Raw genomic sequence first — 23,959 nt, forward strand, 5'->3', positions numbered from 1 at the left:
TCAGCCATCAGTGGCCAGAATGACAGCAGCTCCGAAGTTACCCACACTCTCGCAGAGGAGTTTCATCTAGTTCCAGCATTCTGCACATCACATGTTGTGCCAGTTGGCAATGTTGCCATCAATGAGCAGCATGACTGGGGGCAGCAGGACAGCCAGGATCTGAGCAGCCAGAGTCACATAGTAACCTGACAAGAAGGCCAGGGCCAGGATGCCGTACAGTACGAAGAACAGCTGGATCATCAGCTCCCCTCTTGGGAGATAGTTCAGATATGCCAGTCGGTCTTCCTTGCTGTGCTGCAGTGAGTAGGCCTGGAGACACACCATCCTCTAAGACTCTCCAACAGGCTGGGATGCCCATCTGGGGAAGGCCAACCTTGGGATGGCGCCTGCACATCAGCCCTGCAAAATGGGCCACTAAGTCCTCTCTCAGAATGGGGACTCTTTGAAAGTAGGATCTGTTTCCCTCTCTGACTACAGGACCCCAGCAGGTTAAGCTGTATTTCCTCTTCCCCAAGGGTTTTTTTTTTGTTTTTTTTTTTTTTTTTGTGGTGTTGGGAATGGAATATGCTAGGCAAACAGTCTGCCCCTGAGCTATACCCCTAGCCCTTTTAAATTTTTTGAGACAATGCCTCCCTAAGTTGCTAAGGCTAGCCTCAAACTTGTGATTCTCCTGTCTTAGTCTCCTGAGAAACTGTGACTACAAGTGTGCAGCACTGTGCCTGGCCCCCTGGGGCTACTAAAGGAAGGAAGTATATATCCACAGTCACACTGGGGGGTCCCACCTCTGAATATACCATGGAATCCCACATGGAGTCCTGCATAAGAGTTTGATACCTGGCAACTAAGATGAGGCCGAGTACCTGGGGCCTGTTCATGTACTCTTCCACACTGGCCTCCCCTAGCACCAAGGGGAATCATGACCGATTACCCAAGGTACTCCCCATCAGCTCTAGGTGGCAGAGTCCTAGCTCAATCCCATCAAACCTCTCCTCTGTCCACTTTCTCAGTCCTCTAGAGGCTGAACCCATAAGAGAAAACCACCCCATCTTGTTCTCCTGTCTTTCAGGGTTGGAACTGAATGGTCAATCCAACTTCTCTACCTGGTGGGTTTAATGTTGGAAGAAGGGCTCTCAGCTAGCTCTAAGGTGCCTGGAGGGCTGGTGAGCCCAGAAGCTGTCCAGGGCAACCACTGCCAGCCAGGCCATCAGCAAGCCCTTGTTCTGACTATCTTCCTGGGTTCTGTCAGGCCTGGGCTCACATTTCATTCCCAGTCAGGCACCTCCAAACATGAGAAACCCAACCTACCACACAGATGAGGTAGATGCCCAGGAACACCTGGCCAGTAGACTGAAGAGAGCGGCTGTGGGGTTTCAGACGGTATAGCTCCCCAGCAACGCTGGCTAGCACCAGAAAGCCACCGATAATGGCAACTGTACGTGAGTATGTACGAACCTAAGGCCAGGGCAAGGAGACTCCAGTCAGGAACTGCAGCCACCACATTTTTACTGGCTGCCCAGAGATAGAACTGCCCATCTCTACACATCTGATTCCAACTGATAATCCCTCTTATTTCTAAGTGTGGTTGGCAGATACAGCAGAGATAGATATTTCTTTTTTATAGAAGTGGAAACTGAGGCCCAAAGGGATTCAGAAAATTGTCCACAGTCTTACTGAAAGTAAGTGACAGAACTCAGATACCACACATTGCCCCTTTCCCCATCCTGCAGGTCTGGAGACTCAGCCAGTGTTCTTTCCTTTATACAGTATACAGAACAGAGTCAGAAAAAGGAAGAGAGGGAGAGAGGGAGGGAAGAAGGGCTGAACTCACCCTCCTGTAACTGTACACATATCTGCCTCCCCTATTGGACTGACAGTCCCTTCTGCGAAATCAGTCCTTTTCCAACCTTACCATTAAGCCTGTAGTGCTCAGCATAGGTTCTGACATTTACAGGTTTAAATGCTGCACTAAGATTAATTACATTTCATAAAATTAGATGGTTGAACCAGATACTCACCAAGGTCCTTGTTGATGTATAAATCTGGGATTACTAAACTAATAGTTTAGAGGATTCTTAGCATACGTGACCTGAGTTCTGATCCTACCAAAGAATGATGTAATATGATCTCAGTAAAAAGTCTTTCCCATCTCTGGACCTCAGTTTCCACACACTGAAGGGGAGGTGTGTGTGCTTGCTTAAGGATCTTCCATTTCTGCCCTTTTACACAAGTCTAAGGACTCCATCCTCCCAGGATTCACATCTGACGAGCACACCACGCAAGCCCACTAAGTGCCCCGGGAGTTGGTCTGAAGCTCCCCCTTCTGGGGCTAATATGCTCACCTTCAGCCAGTCCCTGTAGTGGAGGGTGCTAATAGGCGGCTTAGGTGCTAATAGCCAGGTGCAGTGCTGCCCCCAGCGCGAACCAGCGCCGCTTCACTAGGAAGGACATGAAGCTAGCACACAGCACGGCTGCCCCCATGTCGAAGTAGGGGTAGGGCACTGGGATGTCGGGCTTCCTGCGAGCGGAGAAACAATGAGGACAGAATAAAACCGGGAAGAGCCTTGAGACCCCGTGAGTTCCCCCCAAGCCCCGCTGCTCCCTCAATTGAAGACCCCTCTCATGGCTAGAACCACCGCATCAGATCTGGCCAGATGCGCAGACCATAGCAACCCTCCCAAGTTCAAGGCACCAATTCCTCCCAGTCCAACAGTCCCAACTTCTGGGCCCCAACTTCTTTCCCACATCACTGCAACCCACTTCTCAGGACAGGCCCCCCACCGCGTTCGGCGGCTGCGTGGGAGCGCCTCGGTCCTTTCAGTGTTCTGCATGAGCTGACTAAAGCAGCCCCAAAATGGGCAGCGTGTCAGCAGCACCGAACCCAACTGCATGATCAGCTGCAGCATCCATCATCTCGAACCTGTCTTCGATGCCATTTTGGGAAAGGGCAGTCCTCGGCAGCCTCGATTCTTAGATTTTTATTTTTTTTTTATTATTTTGGTACTAGGGATTGAACTCAGGGGCACTGGACCACTGAGCCACATCCCCAGCCCCATTTTGTATTTTACAGAGAGACAGGGTCTCACTGAGTTACTTAGTGCCTTGCTGCTGCTGAGGCTGGCTTTGAACTTGTGATCCTCCTGCCTTAGCCTCCAGAGCAACTGGAATTACAGGCGTGCACCACCACACCTGGTGATTCTTAGATTTTTAGTTATCCCAGATTTCTTGAATATTCTGGTCATGATCTCTTAACATTTTTTTCTTTATTGTCAACTTTATTTTCAAGATTATATACTTGTCTTCGAGGTCTGAAAATATGTCTTCCAAATGGTCTAATCAATTGGTGATGTTTTCATCTGAATTTTTAATTTAATTCATTGAGTTTTTTATTTCCAAGATTTGTTTAGTTCTTTTTCAAAATGTTCTTTCACTTCCTATTTCTCTGTTAATTTATCCCTTAGATCTTCTTTTAGTTCACTGAACAGTTTAATTTTCAACCTACTAAATTATTTGTTTAGTATTTCCTCTACAATAGTGTACATGGGGTCAGTTGTGAGTTATTTGGGATGGTTTATTCTCTTGACTTTTCATATTGTTAGTATTTCTACCCAGATTCCGGAATAATTCTCTCTTCTACTTTTACATCGGGAAATTTTTAGTGAGCTGTTTTCTCTTTACTATGTGCCCTGAGTTGGGCACATATCTTGGTGTCAATATTTTCACTTAATTTGAACTTGCTACTATGTCCAGTCTCTAATACCACATTGAGAGATACTAATCCTGTAATTACAAGAAACAAAACTGGGGCTGGGGATGTGGCTCAAAGGGTAGTGTGCTCGCCTGGCATGCTCAGGGTGCTGGGTTCCATCCTCAGCACCACATTAAAAAAAATAAAATAAAATAAAGATGTTGTGTCCACCGAAAACTAAAAAATAAATATTAAAAAATTCTCTCTGGGGCTGGGATTGTGGCTCAGCAGTAGAGCGCTCGCCTAGTATGGGCAGGATCCGAGTTCCATCTTCAGCACCACATAAAAATAAAGGCATTGTGTTGTGTCCATTTACACCTAAAAAAAATAAATATTAAAAAAATAAAATTAAAATTAAAAAATTCTCTCTCTCAAAAAAACCCCCAATAAATTAAAAGAAAAAAAAACCCAAAGAAATAAAAAAGGTCACTACCTCTTAGAAAAACAGATTAGTAAAGGGTTAATAAAAGAAAAAGTAAAACATAGGAGAAAAAACTAGAAATATATGTGTATACATATATAGAGATTAATCAACAAATATATTCAGCACAACAAATAAAAAAGTGACAATACTAAAGAAGAAAAGAAGAAATTCTTAATTAAAAAATACTTAAATTTTCCAACTGAGGTAACTGAAGTTAAGTATTTGCATCCTACTCTAGACTTCCCTTCTCTCATTTGCTTCTTGGGCTATGAGCCTCTTAAAGGGGGCCGAGGCTGGGTGATATTAAACCCTGCCTGGATGTGGGGAAAAGGGTACACTTGTACATTGTTGGTGGGACTGCAAATTGGTGCAGCCAATTTGGAAAGCAGTATGGAGATTTCTTGGAAAGCTGGGAATGGAACCACCATTTGACCCAGCTATTCCCCTTCTCGGTCTATTCCCTAAAGACCTAAAAAGAGCATGCTACAGGGACACTGCTACATCAATGTTCATAGCAGCACAATTCACAATAGCAAGACTGTGGAACCAACCTAGATGTCCTTCAATAGACGAATGGATAAAAAAAATGTGGCATTTATACACAATGGAGTATTACTCTGCATTAAAAAATGACAAAATCATAGAATTTGGTGGGAAATGGATGGCATTAGAGCAGATTATGCTAAGCGAAGCTAGCCAAGCCCTTAAAAACAAATGCCAAATGTCTTCTTTGATATAAGGAGAGTAACTAAGAACAGACAAGGGAAGAAGAGCATGAGAAGAAGACCAACATTAAACAAGGATGAGAGGTGGGAGGGAAAGGGAGAGAGAATGGAAATTGCATGGAAATGGAAGGAGACCCTCAGGGTTATACAAAATTACATACAAGAGGAAGTGAGGGGAAAGGGAAAAATAATACAAGGGGGAGGAATGAATTACAGTAGTGGTGGTAGAGAGAGAAGAGGGGAGGGGAGGGGAGGGGAGGGGAGGGTGGATAGTAGAGGATAGGAAATGCAGCAGAATACAACAGACACTAGTATGGCAATATGTAAATCAATGGAAGTGTAACTGATGTGATTCTGCAAGCTGTATACGGGGTAAAATGGGAGTTCATAACCTGCTTGAATCAAAATGTGAAATATGATATATCAAGAACTATGTAATGTTTTGAACAACCAACAATAAAAATAAATAAATAAATAAATAAATAGTAAATAAAATATATTATTAAATAACAAACAAACATAAAAATAAACCCTGCCTCCTTTTGTGATTATTTTCCTACTCTGCCTGCTGGAATAGATCGCAAGTATATAGATGGTTGTAATGGCTCTTAGCTCCTCTGTTTGCCAGTCTAGGAAGATGGAACTCGAAGTACCTTCTATTGGGATTTTGTCTAGATGTCTTAGATCATTGCTTTTCTTGGTTGGAAGTGGTGCAGAGCTCTATTTGGGAATTTCTGGCTTCTGGGGATGAGTTCAAAACTGAACTTTGGACCTTGTTTGGGGTATTTACTCTGGAGTACTTAAATCCTGATACCCCTAGGGCTGAGTAGATGTTGATTGGGGATTGCCATCTGGGTTTCTAGTGTCTCCCCAGAGTTCTACTTTTAGGATGGAGTGCGCAAACCACTCTTGGGAGGATGGTGCACAGCAGGTATCCTGTGGCATGCCCATCACCCAAAAGTGAGTTTTTGCCTCCATCTTCCCAATTTCTTTCAGCTGGTCCTTCAGTCAAAGAGCTCAGAAGGAAATTGGTTGCAGCCCCTTATCCCCAATCAAGTGACACCTGTCTGGAAAATTTTCCCCATCTTCCTCTACTTGTTATTTCAAACTCCAAGTAAAAACAGATTGTACTCTCTGAGCCTCTGTCTTGAATCACCCCTGGATCCACTCTTCTCTTTAACTGTTTTGGGAAAGTGACTTCCAGATGTGCCTGAGTTCACAGGGTAAGCACTGGCTGAGACAGAGCAGAAGTAATTGTTAAGGACCTTCTGGTTCCCATAGGAAAAAGATTCAGCATAAACTCCCTGAGCTGGATTTCCACCTGTGTTCTTCATGTGGAAATTGAGAAAAGGGGATAGGGAGCTCACTGCAATCTCTTTCCCACCGCACTAATTCCATTCATGAGGGTGCCACTCTCATGACCAAATGACCTCTTAAGGCCCCATTTCCCAATATCCTATTAAGGATTAGGATTTCAAGATATGAATTTCGTGAGGACACAAACATTCAGGAAACAATGACGGTGTGTACTAATGATTTATTTTGGTTTTAATTTGCATTTATCTAATGACTAATGTTCATATATTCTTGTTTGCTATTTGTGTATCCTGTTTGGTGATGGTGGATTGTGGGTTCATGTCTTTTATCCTTTTCTAGTTTTTCTTTCTACTGTTGAATTGTTATAATCCTTTGTTTTCTAGGTACTGGTCTTTGCTTAGTGATTTGAAAATATTTTCTCTGTTTTGGAAATAATTTTGGTTTATAGCTTGTCCTCTCATCTTCTAACATAGTTCCCTCCTATCTTTATTGAAATAACATGCACATAATTAATGTATAATTTGATGAGTTAAAACTCAAGAGTTTCCAGGTGTGATGGTGCATGCCTGTAATCCCAGTAGCTCCAGAAGCTGAAGCAGAAGGATTCCAAGTTAAAAGCCAGCCTCAGCAACTTAGTGAGACTCTAAGGAACGTAGTGAGACCCTGTTTCAAAATAAAAAGTAAAAAGAGCTGGGGAAGTGGCTCAGTGGTTAAGTGCCTCTGAGTTCAATTCCCCATACCAGAAAAATAAAAATAAAAAAGAAGTGCTGCTAATATATATAGGTTGGGTTTCTTTACAGAGCAGTGAAAATGTTCTGGAACCAGATAGCACTGATGTTCATAGAATTTTGTGAATATACTAAAACCACAGACTTCTTATAGTACTTAAAAGGATGAATTTGGATTAAAATGATGATGTGATAGTCACATGTTACAAATATAAATTGTATTAAAATACTTGTTTATTTCATTGCTTTTTGTATTGAAAAACAAATTTCTTTCAATATGTTTATTTATTGGCACTGGAGATTGAGCCCAGGGACACTTAACCAGCCCATTTTTAATCTCTTATTTTGAGACAGGATCTCACCAAATTGCTTAGGGCTTCACTAAATTGCTGAGGCTGGCTTTCAACTTGTAATCCTCCTGCCTCAGCCTCCTGAATCTCTGGGATTAAAGGTGTGCACCACCATGCCTATTTTTGGAGACAGGATCTCACCAAATTTTCCAGGGTGAACTGGAATTTACAATCCTCTTGCCTCAGACTCCCAAATTGCTGGGATTAAGAGCCTGCACCATCACACTCACCTCAATACATTTATTTTTAGCTCAAACTTTAGTGAAAATTTTTTAATATTTATTTTTTAGGTGTTAGATGGACACAACACAATGTCTTTATTTTTTATGTGGTGCTGAGGATCAAACCGCCCATGCTAGGTGAGCGCCCTACAGCTGAGCCACAATCCCAGCCCTAGTGAAATATTTTTACAGGATCACTTTATAATGTAATCTACATATCATAAAATGACTTCCTAGGAGAAAAGAAAGCTTTAAATTTATCTTAATTAAAGATAATTTAAAAAGAAAGTTTTAAAAAGATTTTTTTAAAAAAGAAAGCTTTAAATTAATCTTAATTAAAGGATTATATCTCAGAAGGCACACTGGAAGAAGAGCTGGCAATATTTTAGTTACTCACTTTGAGGATGTCTGTAAGCCAAGATATCAGTGGGTGTTTGACTTTTGTCGTATAATCATAATAAAAATGTTATTTGTATTTTGATCTATTTCTTCCAACATGGACTTTATGTTCTGAATGTCATATCACTTATTGCTTTTAAGATTGTTCTCAGAATTATATGAACAAGCATATGATCGCTTCTTTTATTTTAATAAAAATAGTTTTGAATAATATAAAATATACTTAATTAGGCAGTATGTAGATTACATTATATAGTTAATATTGTTAGCATATCTGTTTAAGTAATTACCTTTTATTGCATATAATTTTATCAATTTATGGTTTCACCATACTTACCCTTTCCCCTGTTGATAAGTTTCTCTTTTATTATTAATTTTGTTAAATGGCTGTGTTGATCTTGTTAGTCACATTGCTCTACCTGTATTTTATGATAGTATTTTTTATAAAACATTGTTAAATTCATAGTCATTCTGCTAATTAATTAATTAGTATATTATGTGAGTGTCCTGTAACTGTTTATGAATACTATTGATCAGAATATAAAATTAGAGAAACTTGAAAATGATGTAAGACTAACCTGTTACTTTGGATCTTTTCTATATCAAAAACAGCCTTCAGCTTCTGTAAAGGCTTAGAAAGCCACTGATTCCATCACTGGACAGTGTTATTAGTAAGTTATTTCTTCTAATGAGAAACTTACTTTCTAGTCCATCTCTGATACTGTCTCTTTGTTCTAGCTTCCTCTAGTGACACACTGAAGAACTTCCTCACCCCACCTGTCATCCATCTCCTGCTGTCTGGAGCATTTCCTGTGCACAGAGCCCTGAGCTAGGTGCTGGGAATAGCATTGAAGAGGAGAGCCATGATTTCTGCTCTCCTGGCAGGTAAGACACACCTGAAATAACTGTTACACCAAAAAGCATTTGATTACCACTGCCATTTCTGTTAAGAAAGAAGGTATAGAAACTTGGAGTGTGGGATAAGGTGGGGAAGGTGACAGTGGGGAAGATTTGTTTGAGGAAGTGATCTTGGGTTGACAGCTCAAAGTGTAGGGAGGATCTGCCTGTGAAGGACTCTGGGATGAGTGGGGAGGTGAGAGCAGTCCATACAGAGGAAGAGTATTAGGCAGTGGTTCAAGGAAGTAAAAAGAGTACAGTGTGTATTTTTATTGTTGTATTTGTTATGTATGAGCTAGTTAGTTGGACATGTGAGTAGTTTGATCATAATTTTCATTTTATTTATTTATTTAACTTGAAGCTCTTCATTTTGAAATAATTACATCCTTTAAAAATTATAAGATAGTACAATATTTTTACAACTTCTTATACACCCTTCATTCAAACTCCCTATTATTATTCCAGTTCAATACTATAAATATCAAAATCAGGCCTATTGCATCTTTGGTAAGACCTTCGAGTTAAAAACAGATGTTTCACTATTTTTTCCTGTACCATGCTGGGGATTGAATTTAGGGTCTCACTCATCTTAGGCATCATTGACTTACATCCTCAGCCCTATTTTGTTTTTATTTTGAGTTAGGGTTTGTCTAAATTGCCCAGGCTGGTCTTGAACTTGTAATCCTCCTGCTTCAGCCTCCTGAATACCTGGGATTACAAGTGTGCACCATTTTGCTGACTTAATTTTTCATTTTTTAAGGGTCTTTAAAAATAGGATAGAAGAACATACTATAGAAACCTCTTGTGGTCAATAAATCTTAAATATTTACTGGTATGCACTTTATACAAAAAAGTTTGTACATCAGTGATCTAACCTATACACTTTATTGAAATTTCCCCATTTGTTCCACTTATGTGCTTTCTGAATATTTGTTAAATGATTAAACTTGCATACCATTATTTTTAATTACTTGATTAAATACGGTGGATTCAGATCTGTCTCGGTGTTTGTTTCTTGTTGTTCAGAATCAGATCCAGATGTCATGTTGCAATTAGTTATTATGCTTATTCAGTCTTCTATAATCTTCTGTGACCTGTAAGGCTGAAGAATCCTCAGCCTTTTTTGATTATTCATTTCATGACCTTGATCCTTTGGAAGAGAACTGACCATTTATTTTATATGAGCCCCTCAATTTGGACTTGTCTGATATTAAACTCAGGGAATGTTCAATTTGGTAAACTTACTTTTTGAGAAAGTCAAACATTATGCAGATTGTTGTCAAATGATTATAGAATTATAATCTCTCAATTTTCAGTCTGAGACCAACACAAATTGTAGATTATTCTTCTATTCAAAGTGTTAGAGTAACTTTAAAAAAATTATGAATGATGTTAGTGACTCTCTGTCTCTGACACTAGTAGCCAGCAGGGGAATTCCCTGATGTTGTTTATATTGCTTTATGTTCAAAAAACTGATGAGTGTATTAGAACTGTTAGCAGAAATGTAGTTTTGTCTTAGTCTTGCCACTTGCTTTCGAAAAATATTATGCATAATATTTAAATTTAGGAGCTGTTTCCTTTATTACAAATTTGCAAAATTTTATTTTCACTAAAATGAATCTATCAGTAAAGTGGTTTTGCTGTTTTATAAACTTCATATAATAATATGTCATTTGAATAACAAAGAATTATTGCTAACCATTTTTAGCAGTTTGTGAAGTTGTGCCTTATAGTGATATACATTTTATGCTGAGCTTGTTAAAATAATAAAATAATAAAAAGTTGTGATGCTTTTTAAAGTATTTTATTTAGGAGCTACAGTCAGCCTGTTGAATTTATGTATTTAACTTTATATTCACTTTAAATAGGATCGCAGATTCACAGATGAGCTTATGTGAAAAGTTTTCCATTTTATATACAGTTATCATTTCGATAGATCTTCACCTTGAAGAGAGTGTAAAAGTGATATTTTGTTGCTAATCTTATTCAATCATTGCATCCCTTTAAAATAAAATAACTCAAGGGTCATGTTTATATACTTGGAGACTGTCTATTAATGAGAAGTCTATAATTGAAATTAAAAATTGTGATCCATATGGTGGGCACACAATGAATATTTGTTAAATGATTTAACTCAGACATTACTTTTAAGTACTCGATTAAATACCATACATTCAGATCTGTCCCAGAATTTGATTCTTCTTATTCAATCCTTAATAAAGACAGTGTATCAATAATGGCATTCTGTTTTATAGCATAAGTAAAATATTTCTGCCTAGCGTAAAACTTTAAAAAATCTAAACTTACCTTATTTTTAATACCAAATGCACTGACTCATACATTCTTAGAATGATAGAAATCACACCAAGATCTCTAGACATTAGAAAAGAAAGTAGCTAAAGATCAAAGCTGTGTTTCAGAGCTTTTCAGGTTATGCTGTAAGGTAGAGCTCGATGGAAGTGCCTGGGAAATTCATACTACTACCAGGTGTCTATATATATGGAAATACTGGATAAATCATTAATGTTGGGCTGGGGTTGTGGCTCAGCGGTAGAGCACTCGCTTAGCACGTGCGAGGCCCTGGGTTTGATCCTCAGCACCACATAAAAATAAATAAAATAAATATTAAAAAAGAAACAAAACATTTTTAAAAAATCATCAATGTTTTCATAAAAGAGAGAACGTTTTGTTTTTTCTAGACTTACTATCCTTCAAGGTTAATCAGATCTGAGGATTTTGGCAATATTTGCCTAAGAAGACAGGAAAATGGTATAGAACATTGGTGGATTGGGCCTTATATTGATGTCCCCTGGACAACCTCTTTAGCTTTGGCAACTACTGATCTGTTTTTGTGCTCTGTAGTTTTGTCTTTTCCAGAATGTTTTCTAGTAGAATCATGCAATATGCAACCCTTTTTTGTACTTCTTGTAGTATTTCAGAATGTTATATAAATGGAATCATGGCAGATGTAGCTTCATCCACTCACTGTGGGTACCCTTGGATTCATCCCTACAGTTGAGTGTATCACTGGTCATTCCTTTCTTTTGTGGTTTACTATGTCAATGTGTGAATGCATTGCAGTTTATTTATCCAGTCACTGTTGCTGGATGTTTGTGTTGTTTCCAGTTTTTGCCAATTAAGAGTAAAACAGCTATAAACATTTGCATGCATGTTTTTGTGGAGACATATGTCTTCATTTCTTTGGGGGAAATACCTCCTAATGAGATTTCTGGTTCATATTAATGTGTGTTTTATATTTAAGAGACCGCCAAACTGCTTTCCAAAGCAGCTGTGCTATTTTGCATTCTTATCAGCAAAAGAATGAATGCCTGTTGCTCCACATTCTTGTCAATTCCTAGCATCAGTTTTTTAAAATATATATTTATTTTTTTGGTTGTAACTGGACACAATATATTTATTTATTTACGCATCTTTATGTGGTGCTGAGGATCGAACCAAGTGCCTTACACATGGTAGGCAAGTGCTTTGCCACTGAGCCACAACTCCAGACCCCTAGTGTCAGTTTTGTTCCCTCCCATATTATCTATTTAAATATGTATGTGTAGTGGTATCTCATTGTAGTTTTAATGTGATTTCTTTGATAACTAATGATGTTGATTTCATGTGCTTACTCGTCGTTTGTATAATCTTTGGTGGAATATCTGTTCAAATTATAGACTCGCTTATTTATTTTTTTTGTACTGGGGTCTGAATTCAGGGGCACTTATACACTGAGCCACATCCTCGGCCCTTTTTTATATTTTATTAGAGACAGGCTCTCACTGAATTACTTAGTGCCTCGCTAACTTGCTGAGGCTGACTTTGAACTCATGATCCTCCTGCCTCAGCCTCCCTTGCTACTGGGATTACAGGCATGAACCATCACACCTGGCTTAATTTGTTTGTTTTTTAAACTATATGGTAGAGAGAGTTCTTTGTAAATTCTGGATATTAGTTCTTAGAGACATGTGTTTGTAAATATTTTCCCTCAGTGACAGGATTCTTTTTTTATTTTCTAAATATATCCAGAGATGAGTTTCAATGTCAATGAGGCCCAATTAAACATTTTTTTCCTATTTTGATTTGTGCCATCTGTGTTTTGTTTAAGAATTCTTTGATCCACAGTCACTAAGATTTCTTCCTGTGTGTTCTAGAAATTTTATGTTTCACATTTAATTATGTGACTCTTGCATTTTGAGATAATATTTTGCAAAATACAAAATAGATTTTGTTACTTTTATATACAGTTAGATATTAGCTGGAATTTCTTTTGTTGCATATGGATATTCAATTGTGTGAGCACCCTTGGTTTAAAAGACTTGCTCTATGGAATTACATTGGCTCTTTTTTTAAAATATTTTTTTTAGTTGTAGTTGGGACACAATATCTTTATTTTATTTATTTATCCTTATATGGTGCTAAGGATCAAACCCAGTGTCCCACACATGCTAGGCAGGGGCTCTACCACTGAGCCACAACCCCAGCCCCTCCTTTGACTCTTATTTAAAAGTTATTGACTATAAATGTGCAGAGGTCCTCTATTATGCTGCATTGATCTGTGTTTTTACCCTTTCACCAGTCCCACACTTAATTTACAGCCTTATTAGCTGTAAATTAGTCAGTATGAGCCCTCCAACTTTACTGTTCTTTTCCAAAGTTGTTTTAACTATTATAGTTCCTTTGCCTTTCCATGTATATTTTAGAGTCAGCTTTTGGATTTGTAAGACAAAACAAATACAGGATTTAAATTGGATTGACACTGAATCTGTATATCAATTTAGGGAGATTTTACTTTTTTTTGTATATTTTGAAGCTCTGTGTTTATGTTTTAGTATTTAGGATTGTGTATTTTCTGGTCAACAAACCCTCTTCTTGTTAGGTTATATTCCTACTTACCCTTGGGAACAGTTCTTATTCTGAAATCTACTTTGATACAATTATAATGATTGCAGTTTTATTTTGAAGTATATCTCCTTTATACTTTTATTTTTAAGCAATTTATATCTTTGTGTTTAAAGAGGATTTCTTGTAGATAACATACTATTGTGCCTGCTTTTTAATACATCTAACATGGCTTTCTTTGACTGTCCTGCATGACCTGGCCTTCTCCCCCAACCTCTAGGATCTTATTTCACGCTCCCTCCTCTGCACTAATCTACCCTAATAATAGCCTTAATTCAGCTTGTAGAACTTGCAGAATTCTTTCTTGCAAAAGAGTCTTGTTCTTGCTGGTGTTTCTCATACCCCAGAGCATCCTATCATTCAACGCCTTCTGGGCTCTCATGCTGTGAGCTTCTAGTAAACCTCCTCCTTATCCTTCAAATCCGCACTTAGCCACAATATGACCTGCTCACAGGTGCCTTTCCTGACCACCCTCTATGGAGTAGGTCCAACCTCCACCATGCGACCAGCACACTGGTTTCATTAATGAGGTTCTTGGCATAAAAGTTAGCTAGCAGAGATCGAAATAAAACACAGAGACTCAGTTACCTTATTTCTATGACCAGGTCCGAGAGGGCTCCCCTCTCTGGTTCCCACCTCGAACCACCCATAGGGCAGCAAGGATTACTCAGGGCTAGCAGGAGAGAGAGAGAGAGCACGCCAGGGAGTGGCCTTTTATTGGGGAACAAGAAATTCAGGGGAGAATTCCATCCAATGAAGGTTGAGGGGTGGGGGACGCACTCCAAGGTCAGGGTCAGTGATTGGGCCCCCAGGGTCAGTGGTCAGTCACACCCCCATGCGGACGGGTTCTCTCATCAGGAGAGGGCCGGGAAAGCTCCGACACAGCCAGAACGCCTCAGACCCAAACCGGGAGTCACCCAGTCACGTGTGAAGATGGCTCCCCACACCAACCTATTCTTTGTAATAGAATCTTTCCTCCTAACCATAACCACAATCTGGTATTGTTTATCTGTTTTTATGTCTGCATGTTTACTATATATCTACCTTTCTAGAATGACAAGGTTTTACAGGTAAAAGGAGCTTACCCATCTTGTTTTCCTTGAATGGTAATATTCAGTAGTACAATGTCTGGTATATAGTATGTATTTATTAGTGTATAAATCAATAATTTTCAAAACTTGTTTCTTACTAAGAGTTACAGAACCTCACAAACTTATATGTATTGACCACTATAATGTATTTATATTTGCTAAATTATCTTGTAGCCATTTGGAATCACTTACACGACCCAAAAAATCCATATTAGTATTATTATATAACTAATAAAGGATCTTTGTAAGACATTTTATAAAGCTTATCTTCATTTTTCTAAAAGCAATCAAAATTCTCAAAACACAGATACCCCCAGCAGACCTAAACTGAAAATAGATTAGTGGTGTGCTTTTCTGACAAATTCAGTATTAATACAGCTGAAAGTCTAACTCAAAACTTTATAAACACTTACAAAAGCCTTTTTAGTTCCTTTTCATGTTTGCATATGTAATGGGATGTGGTACACTGTGTTTAGATGTGACATTTGACAAGTAATGTGAAGCTCTATAAAATGGTAGTAAATCAGTAATGAGAACTCAGAATCTGTTTATCTTCAGTTAATCATTAGAATCAACAAACTTTGATAGTAGGAAGAATAAATATATTTGGAAAGTAATTAATACTTTTATTTTCAAAGAACATTTGTGAAGAATGTATGCTTAAAATAAGATTTTAAAGAGTAATTTATGAGAATAAGGAATTTCCAGGTGAATAAGGAATTTTCCATAAGATAAAGTAATATCTTCCTCCTCCTGCAAACCCAGATAAATTTTGCATTCAATATAGCAACAACTAGCTGGGTACAGTGGCACGCACTTGTAATCCCAGTGATTTGAGAGGCTGAGGGAGTAGCTTCTCAAGCTATAGGCTAGCCTCAGCAATTTAGCAAGACACTGTCTCAGAATAAGAAATAAAAAGAGTGGTGGATGTAGCACAGTGGTAAAACACCCTTGGGTTCAATTCAACTAGAATTACTTTTCATGTGTAGAACTTTTTTTTTTTTAAGTTATAGATGGACACAATATCATTTTATTTATTTGTTGCTGAGAGCCATAACCATGTCCGAATGACCCATGGCATTTTTGCCAGAACGGAGTGTTTGAGAGGTGATGCCAGCAAGCCATTGAGGTGATAATGGTTATGTTAAGCTGCGTATATTAGACCCCTACTGTCCCTCGGCCTGCTACTTTGGAGTTCTCAAGCTACTTTGGAGTTCTCAAGGGGATTCCCGGAGAGTTCCCATTGGTTGGGGAAGTGCTGGAGGAGGGATTTCCGGTGGGTGGTTGCTGGAGGAGCCACATGGGTGGCATTCGGGAGAGTTCCCGGGGAGCGTGTGTGGAGTGTGCTGGTGGAGTTCAGAAATAAAGTTTGTTCCTGCTTCAGTGGCTCGTGATTTGTGCCCAGCCAGACTGCGGCAATTTGTTTTTTATGTGGTGCTCAGAATTGAACCCAGTGCTTCACATGTGTTATGTGAATCTTCTACCACTAAGCCACAACTCCAGCCCTCACATGTAGCACTTTTGAAGGCAGAAAAGGCCAAACTCTGGGTGCCAAAGGGAAATGAGATAGGAAGTTAAAGTCTGGGGATCCATGAGATAGGAACTGGATGAACTATTGACCAGGGCTGAGAATTGAGATCATGGCAGCACACATAAATCTTGAAAAAAGACAGGTTCCTGGAGTACTTTCACTTCAGGAATCAGATCATATGCAGGAAAAAGAATTGCTAGATAAAAATTATGACAGGGTGACCAGCACTCTGACAGAGTACTTCCTGCTCAGGAGGTGTGAGCTGCCTGGGAAAAAGTCTAAAATTAAATCAGTAAGAAGTAAGACAAAGCCAAATATTAGATTTAAAAAGCAGAACACCTGATGGGTCTTCCAGTCCTGATAGGAACTGGAACTGAACAATTGAAAAAGGCCCAATTCTTTATTTAAGGGGAGTACAACATAAGCAGGGATAAGGTTTCAGTGGAAGGAGTCTTGCTTGGGTGCTTGCTTCTTGGTGTGGTAGCGGTCTTGTACTAAACAGCTTGATTGGCATTTGGCAGGCTACACCCATCTCTGGGAGGCTGTGCTTGAACTTGAGCTGGGAGCTAGAACAGGGTGTCAAGGTGAAATGGGCATTCTCACATCAGGGGTTCTGCCTGGGAGTTCCCAAAATTGGGCTTCCCTGCCTAATGGCTGGATCAGTTCACACCCGGCTCATAGATGGCTATGGGTTCGGGGATAATCCAATTTTTGTTATAAAATAAAACAAATGATCTGCCCATTAGTTATCTATTTAGATTTGATCAAAGGTCAATGTGTTATTACTCATCTTTTACTACTGGAGGCCTGACTCTGGGAGTCCCAACAAATGGAGTCTAGCCATCGCTCCAAAAACCAAGCAGAGAAGGTAATGGTGAAAAGCAGGGAAGGAAACTTTAATCAATAGGTTCATTTTGGGGAAGGCAAAGTGAGATCTAGCATCTCAGCCCTGTCTTCAAACTGTTGACATGAGCCGTAGGTTTAAGTAGAGGAAGAACTGGGACAGGAGGCAAGAGATGTACATAAATAATTAAGCAGTCTTGGTCAAATGATGGTCTTGTTTGCCTATTATTTCAGTTCTGGTTCTTCAAGATAACTCCAGAAAAAATCTTTATCCCTTGAGGGGTGATCTCCACTTGTTGCTCAGGATGTTTTATCTATCAGATCCATGATCCTAGATGGGGATCAGTTGCCATGAGATGATTGCTCCTGCTTAGGGGCGCTGTCATCATGGGGTGCTGTGCCTGCCTTCTGCTGTTCCTGGAAGGAGTCAGACAATGACTGAAGACTTCTAGGCACTGTTCAAAGGGTCTGATGCTGTAAAAGCTGATGGTAGAATGTCCCTGCACATCTTTTCTCAGTCTTGAAAGGGGATGAGACAAGTTAGATAAAATTAGGGTTAATAAACCTTAGATTGCTAATTTTCAGATAATCAGACCTTAAATTGTTAACATGGCTCCATGCAGAGCTGAGCATGTCAGAGTTTAAAGTAATAAATTAGACAGACATAAAATAAAGACAGGGATGTCAGGCTTTATTCTGCCTTTGATTACCCAGGAGCTATTGGCAGACCTAAAAAAAAAAAAAAAAAAAAAAAAAAAAAAGAATCTCTGCTTTTAGGAAAAGCAGCCTCTTTAAATCCATGTTCCGCTTTTGGTCTCTACCCTCTGTCGCCCCCTCTTTCCCTTTGAGTTTTCATTTTATTGCACTTCAGTGTTGTAGTGTACAAAAATGGACAGTCTCTGGTCATTAACTTTGTTCAGGTTTCTTGAGTATAATTGATAAAAATTGTACATATTCAAGGAGTACAATGTGACGTTTTGATATACACACACATCGGGAAACGCTTCTCCCAGGCAAGATGTTAACACATCCATCACCTCACATTGTTACTTTTTGTGTGTATGCATGGGATAGTAAGATCTACACTCTTAGCAGATTTCAAGAATGTATTATTATTAACTATGGTCACTATGCTGTAGAGAATCATATGCAATATATCAGTACATGAGAAAGAGCCTTAAAAGGGCTGCTTAGGATGGACTTGGTAGCATCCTTAAATATTTGACAAAAGACCATTCTAATAAAAGAAGAGTTAATATATAATTTCTGACATATAAATAGAATTGGTGTGTGGAATATTCTTGGGGACAGAACTTTTTACCCCCTGGGTTGAGGATTGAAGTCAGGGCTTTGTACTTGCTAAATAGGTGTTGATCTACACTTCCAGTCTCAAGACCATTTATTTTATTGAGCAGAACTAATTACTGTGTAGAGTATTGGGGTCTTCATTACTAAAATCACTCAAAGAGGGGTGAGCCTAGGAATGTTGTTGAGGACTTCTTATTTTAGAAGGCATATCAGCTAATTGAGTGTGATGGCACAACCCATATCCCAACAGCTTGGCAGCCCAAGGCAGGAAGATGGCAAATTCAAAGCCAGACTCAGCAACTTAGTGAGGCCCTGTCACTAAATAAAATATAAAAACTGAACTGGGATGTGGCTCAGTGGTTAAACACTCTGGGTTCAATCCTTGGAACAAACAAGACAGGAAGGAAGAAAGGAAGGAAGGAAGGAAGGAAGGATAAATTACCTGAGTATCTCTCAAACTTATGTCTATTTATAATGTCTTTCCAAATAGTGTCAATTTTTGGAAAAGGTGAAAGGGATTATCATTAGAATGAAATATTATTTCTAGTAAAATACATGGTGGAACATTGGTAGCGAGAGCCTAATGTGGCACCCTTCCTTCCTTCCTTCCTTCCTTCCTTTCCAGTACTGGGGATTGAACTCAGGGATGTTATACCATTGAGCTACTTTTATTTTGAAACAGGGCCTCCAACTTGCAATCCTGCCTCCCAAGTCACAGGAACATGGGTGTGTGTCACTGTGACTAATAACTTAATTGCATTTTCTAAACAAAATGAAATTGAATCATGAGAACACCACAATGCCAGGAAAGTTGCTTGTTCAGTGCAGAAGTTTCTTGTTCTTGCATGATTTTTAGTTCAGAATCTGAGAGAGATAACATCAAGGAAAGCTACCTGCAAACCTGAGGTGACAAGAAAAGTTCACTCAATAGCAAATCTCAATGCATGCTCATCTCAATTTTTGGCTGTGTTTAGCTCTGATGTGTAGCACATGGGTATGATCCTTGAACATGCTCAGTAAAACATTGTTGATGAATTTCAGCTGGTGAAGGTGATCAACATGTTATTGAGTCATTTTTGCCACAGTTGGTCTTTGGGTATCTTGGTAGCATATCTTTATCATTGAACACTGGACACACAAACTCACCCTCTTCTCCCACAAAGGTTAACACTTGAACAAGTCACTGAAAATTATAATAAATAGGCATTTCTGATATTATTGGTATAGAGAAGAATTTCTTTTTTAATCCCATCTCTGATTTCAAACACTTCTCTGAACACTTTTTCTGCTCAAATGTCAGCCAGCTTCACTGTGGGAAACTGTACGTATGGCCTGTTTCTTCATTGTTATAGTTAGTACAGCATAAACATCTTTCACACACAGATGCAAATTTATGTCTTGCTTCTGTAACAGTCTATACTAGTTCCAATTAATGGATATCCCTCTTCCACAAACCAACTGGGCTTCTTTTATCTGTGGCTGCCCTCCCCTGGGCCTTGTGTCTCTCTCTATCCCATAGTGAAACAGGAAGATCATGGGAAACAGTGTGTAAGAGATTTTATCACCATAGCAAGAAAGCATTACTTTGTTTCAAAAAAACAAAAACAAAACAAAAACCTGAATGTCTTACTAGAGAAGTCAGCTTCAAGGACTTCAGGTCACTATTGAATGAAGTTTCACACACAGCACTCTGAGTTCCAGGGCTAACAGATCACCAATGCAGCTTTACACAGACATTTCTGTTCTTACTACTAGTACAGATCTGCACATTCTAACTTGCAGAGGTTCTGTATTTGCATTGGAATCCAGCTCACAATTTACCCTTTGGACTTTGTGCTTAGTTATAGTTTTACATTCTTTTATCTTTGTCTCAAGCTTTCATGAACCACTTCGTGAAACACTGAATGACAGCCATGAAAACAATGTGCTTAACAAGCAAAAGCAGCAACATAACATGGCGTGCAGGTGCTTAGTCAGAAGGAATGACATCTCGTTGAGAAGTGTTCGTTGATACAAATTAAATGAGAAGAGATTTTAAGAATATAACAATTCATACCAACAATCAAGAGACCTTTGAATGATCAGGCAGTCAAAAAATCAACAGCATGGTGGCATCTACTGAATTAGTTTGTCACACTTCCTTGGACTCTGCAAGTAAGGAACCCACAGAGAGAGAGAGACACTTCATTACTTACACAGGCAGACAAATATTATCATCATCATGGTCTCAGCTCCCTGTATACCATTTTCACAGTGTGGCAGTAAATAGAGTGGTGGATGAGTTGCTTCGTTGTTGAGAATCAGGACAAGGTCAGCACTGGGACAACTGAGAGCAAGTGTCCCCTTTACACGTTGTCCCTCAGGGGTCTCCTTGGTCTCACCCAAGCCCCTGCCTGTTAAGGTGGCAACTCAAAACAACCATGGGCAGTTTTATGGATTTTCATGGAAGTTTGCAGATGTATGCTAAGGTAGGGGTACAAGACAGAAAAGTCTGCCTTCAAATGAACCTAGGGAGATAGAGGAGGAATGGCCTATCATTGACTCCTACAAGGCAGAGATGAATAATTGCCTCAAGATGGCTCCACACCATGCTGATTCTCTCCTCCTGCTGCAGAGGAATTTCAGGCCAGTCAGAGCTGTTAAGCTTTGCCTATTTGGCCCTTGTGGAGATGTTTCAGTTGGTAGGATGCCATGGCAGAATTTTCCCCTACAGACTGGCAGCTCCATGAAGACAAAGCTCAATTTATTGCTTCATACTTCAGGGAGAACTAGGCTGGTCATGCAGTGTTTTTGCAAGCAGAACAGACCTTTGCTCTTGTTTTGTTTTGTTTTTGGCAAGGTAGAATTAGGGATTAGTCATTTTCAGAGGCATTAGATCAAGATTGATATCACCTGTAAAAGCTGATTGTTTCCCAAGAAGCTGTGGTTGGTTGTTTGCATTCAGAGGCACAGGCACTGTGCTTTTAGTGATTTGGTATGTTGGCTTTGATGGTCAAGATAGTTGTCCTTGCTGGGCTGAATGGGTTGTGACTGCTATTTGTGACCAGGACTTTAGGGAAGTCAGTAATTCTCCAGTTGTGGGAAACTGCTTTTATTTTCAGCTATAAAAGAATATGAATAAAAATAATCCTTGTTAAAATTTGTAAAACATCCGTGAAGAAAATTTTCACATATATTTTTTTCCTTGAAACTTCCCAACTGCCTCCTGACTACTTGATGGATTATGGTGATCAGGGGAGGAAAGCATATTTAGAAGAACCTTGTTCCACCTGGGACTTTTGGAGGGAAGGGGTTGGGTATTGTTATCTTCAGTCTTAAGCCTAGGTCCAGAACATGAGTGAGAGGTGCTCCGTTCCCAGACGAACTGATGAAGTATTAGAAACCCCAGCCCTTCGAAGAGCAGCAGAAAACGAAGGATTGGGCAGACAAGGAACTCTTAGAGTTGCAGGGTTGCTCTGTAAATTAGAGATGACTTTTGTAAATAATTGGTTGACATTAGTACCATCCTTATTTGAGTGGCATGAATGATATATGTAGTACTTCTATTCCAGGCGTGTATCATTTCACATAATTGTCAAGGCGCCAGGTACTTGCTTCTGTACCTAAAGATCATGAGGATGAATACAGGGTTGCGAACAGCTTGCCTGACTCCAATAACCTAGAACCTGACCAAGAAGCTAACGCTTCTGGACCAGGAAGTTGCAAAGCAAAAAGGCATTTCCACTAGCTATATTGGTCATCTGTGCACAGCTCTGGGGTGAGAACAGGATAGGAGGGAAAGAAAAGGACTAGGCTGACAACATCACCAGAGCATGGGGGCGGGTCGCGTGCCACAGACAGCGGTGGGGCTGCGGGAGGCGGCGCCAGGCTCGCATTGGCCCAGGGCACGCGGCCCTCCTCTTAAGGCTGGCCCAGCGTGCAGGGAAAAGCGGCTGTGTTCAGTGGCCGGAACTACAGGCAACTTTGGCGACAGAGGAAAATGGCTGAGTACTTGCGTCTGCCTCACTCCCTGGCGCTGATCCGCCTCCGAAACCCGCCGGTCAACGCGATCAGGTAACAGTGCCCTGTGCGCGCAGCGCGGGGACAGCAGGGCATTGCTGCAACCTTTGACTCTTCCTGCTGGTTGAAACTGAGAAGGACATTGACATCTGGAGCCAGAATATATGCCAGAGTCTTTTCGTCCAGATTAGCTGGGTTAATCTTCGTGAAAACTCTCGACCCCTCTTGACTGGTCAGGAAACTGAGGCTGAGTGATGCTACTGAGCGGTGGAGCTGGGCGTGGGCTGAATCTGTCCTTGCCCACTGCGGGCTGAACCCTTCTGCTTGCTTGCAGCTTCTTCTCAAACTTTCAGTTCCAAAGGACTTGAGTTAGTGCAGAGCAGGACCTTGATCCAGCTGCACTCCCCCTATTGGGAGCGCAGGCTGGCTGCTCTTACAAGGAGTGGTAAAAGCTGCAGGTGTCCTACAGAAAGTGGCTGCCCATTTCTAAGAGAGAGTAAGGGGCTGAGGGCGTTGTTCCGTGGTAGAGCCTTGCCTAGCATGCCTGAGACCCTCGTTTCATCCCCAGCACCACTAAACAATTAAAAAATACACAAAATGAAGCAGGTTCCCGTGAATGCCAACACGGTGAGTAAAGGGAATTTGTCCCTGGCCCAGAATTAGTTTCTCCTGATCTGTTCTAAACCTCAGGACCGAAGAACTTCCATGGAGTATCCATGTCACAGTAAGGCCCAAGTAGCATTAAAACAAACAAACAAACAAACAAAAACAAACTTAGAAAGTTAATCTTTTATTTCATCCTGAGGTTCTTTCTGAGAAAGCCAAATGCACTTGGAGCATTACTTTTATTTTTTGTTTTTTTTTTTTGTGGTGCTGGGGTTTGAACCCAGGGCCTTGTGAATAGAGGCAAGCACTCTACCAACCGAGTCATAACCCCAGTCCCCTGGGGTATTAGTTTTAGAAGTGAAATCAGCGATGCCTTTATGAAAATTAATGGAGTTCACTTGGTGCAGTTCTTCCATATCTATGATATAGTTCTACATTTAGGTTGGGAAGAGCCACCCATCCTCAGAGTCAGATAAGCAGAAATTATAACTTACAGAAAATATATAAAACATAGATAGGTCTTTAGTGAAAATTCTCATCACACACTGCTGGAGCAAACAGAGATGGAAAGACAGCTGTTAATTTTAACTGATTTGTTTTTCTTTTTTATCCTACTGTCATTGTATTTGATTCTTAGCCTTAGTTTTAATATTGCACTTATTATAATGTGAATAATAGGATTTAATAACACAAAAAAAGAGAAATTAAATCACAAAAATATCTGCCTGCCATTCCCAGAAAAAAAATGCAAAATACCCATTGTATTTGTTTTGACAAAGAAACATGTAAGTAATATGATTCCACATCCCTTTGGACTGTATACTGATTGGATTATTACATACTGAGATTCTCCTGCTACTGGAGCTTCTGCTC

General features: G+C 39.8%; 1 protein-coding gene and 1 pseudogene across 1 annotated transcript in view; one reads left to right on the forward strand and one right to left on the reverse strand.

The window, feature by feature from the left end:
- LOC113183090 (transmembrane protein 101-like) lies at positions 1-2,933 on the reverse strand (annotated as a pseudogene).
- Positions 2,934-22,421: 19,488 nt separating this feature from the next.
- The window catches only part of Ehhadh (enoyl-CoA hydratase and 3-hydroxyacyl CoA dehydrogenase), a 34,142-nt gene continuing 32,604 nt past the window's right edge, over positions 22,422-23,959 (forward strand). The window contains exon 1 of the mRNA XM_077795023.1: positions 22,422-22,534. Coding sequence (XP_077651149.1) covers positions 22,461-22,534 — 74 coding nt within the window. The 5' untranslated portion in view covers positions 22,422-22,460. The remainder of the gene's footprint in view (positions 22,535-23,959) is intronic.

This window comes from Urocitellus parryii, chromosome 2 (genome assembly GCF_045843805.1).
Source record: "Urocitellus parryii isolate mUroPar1 chromosome 2, mUroPar1.hap1, whole genome shotgun sequence".
Lineage (NCBI taxonomy): Eukaryota > Metazoa > Chordata > Mammalia > Rodentia > Sciuridae > Urocitellus > Urocitellus parryii.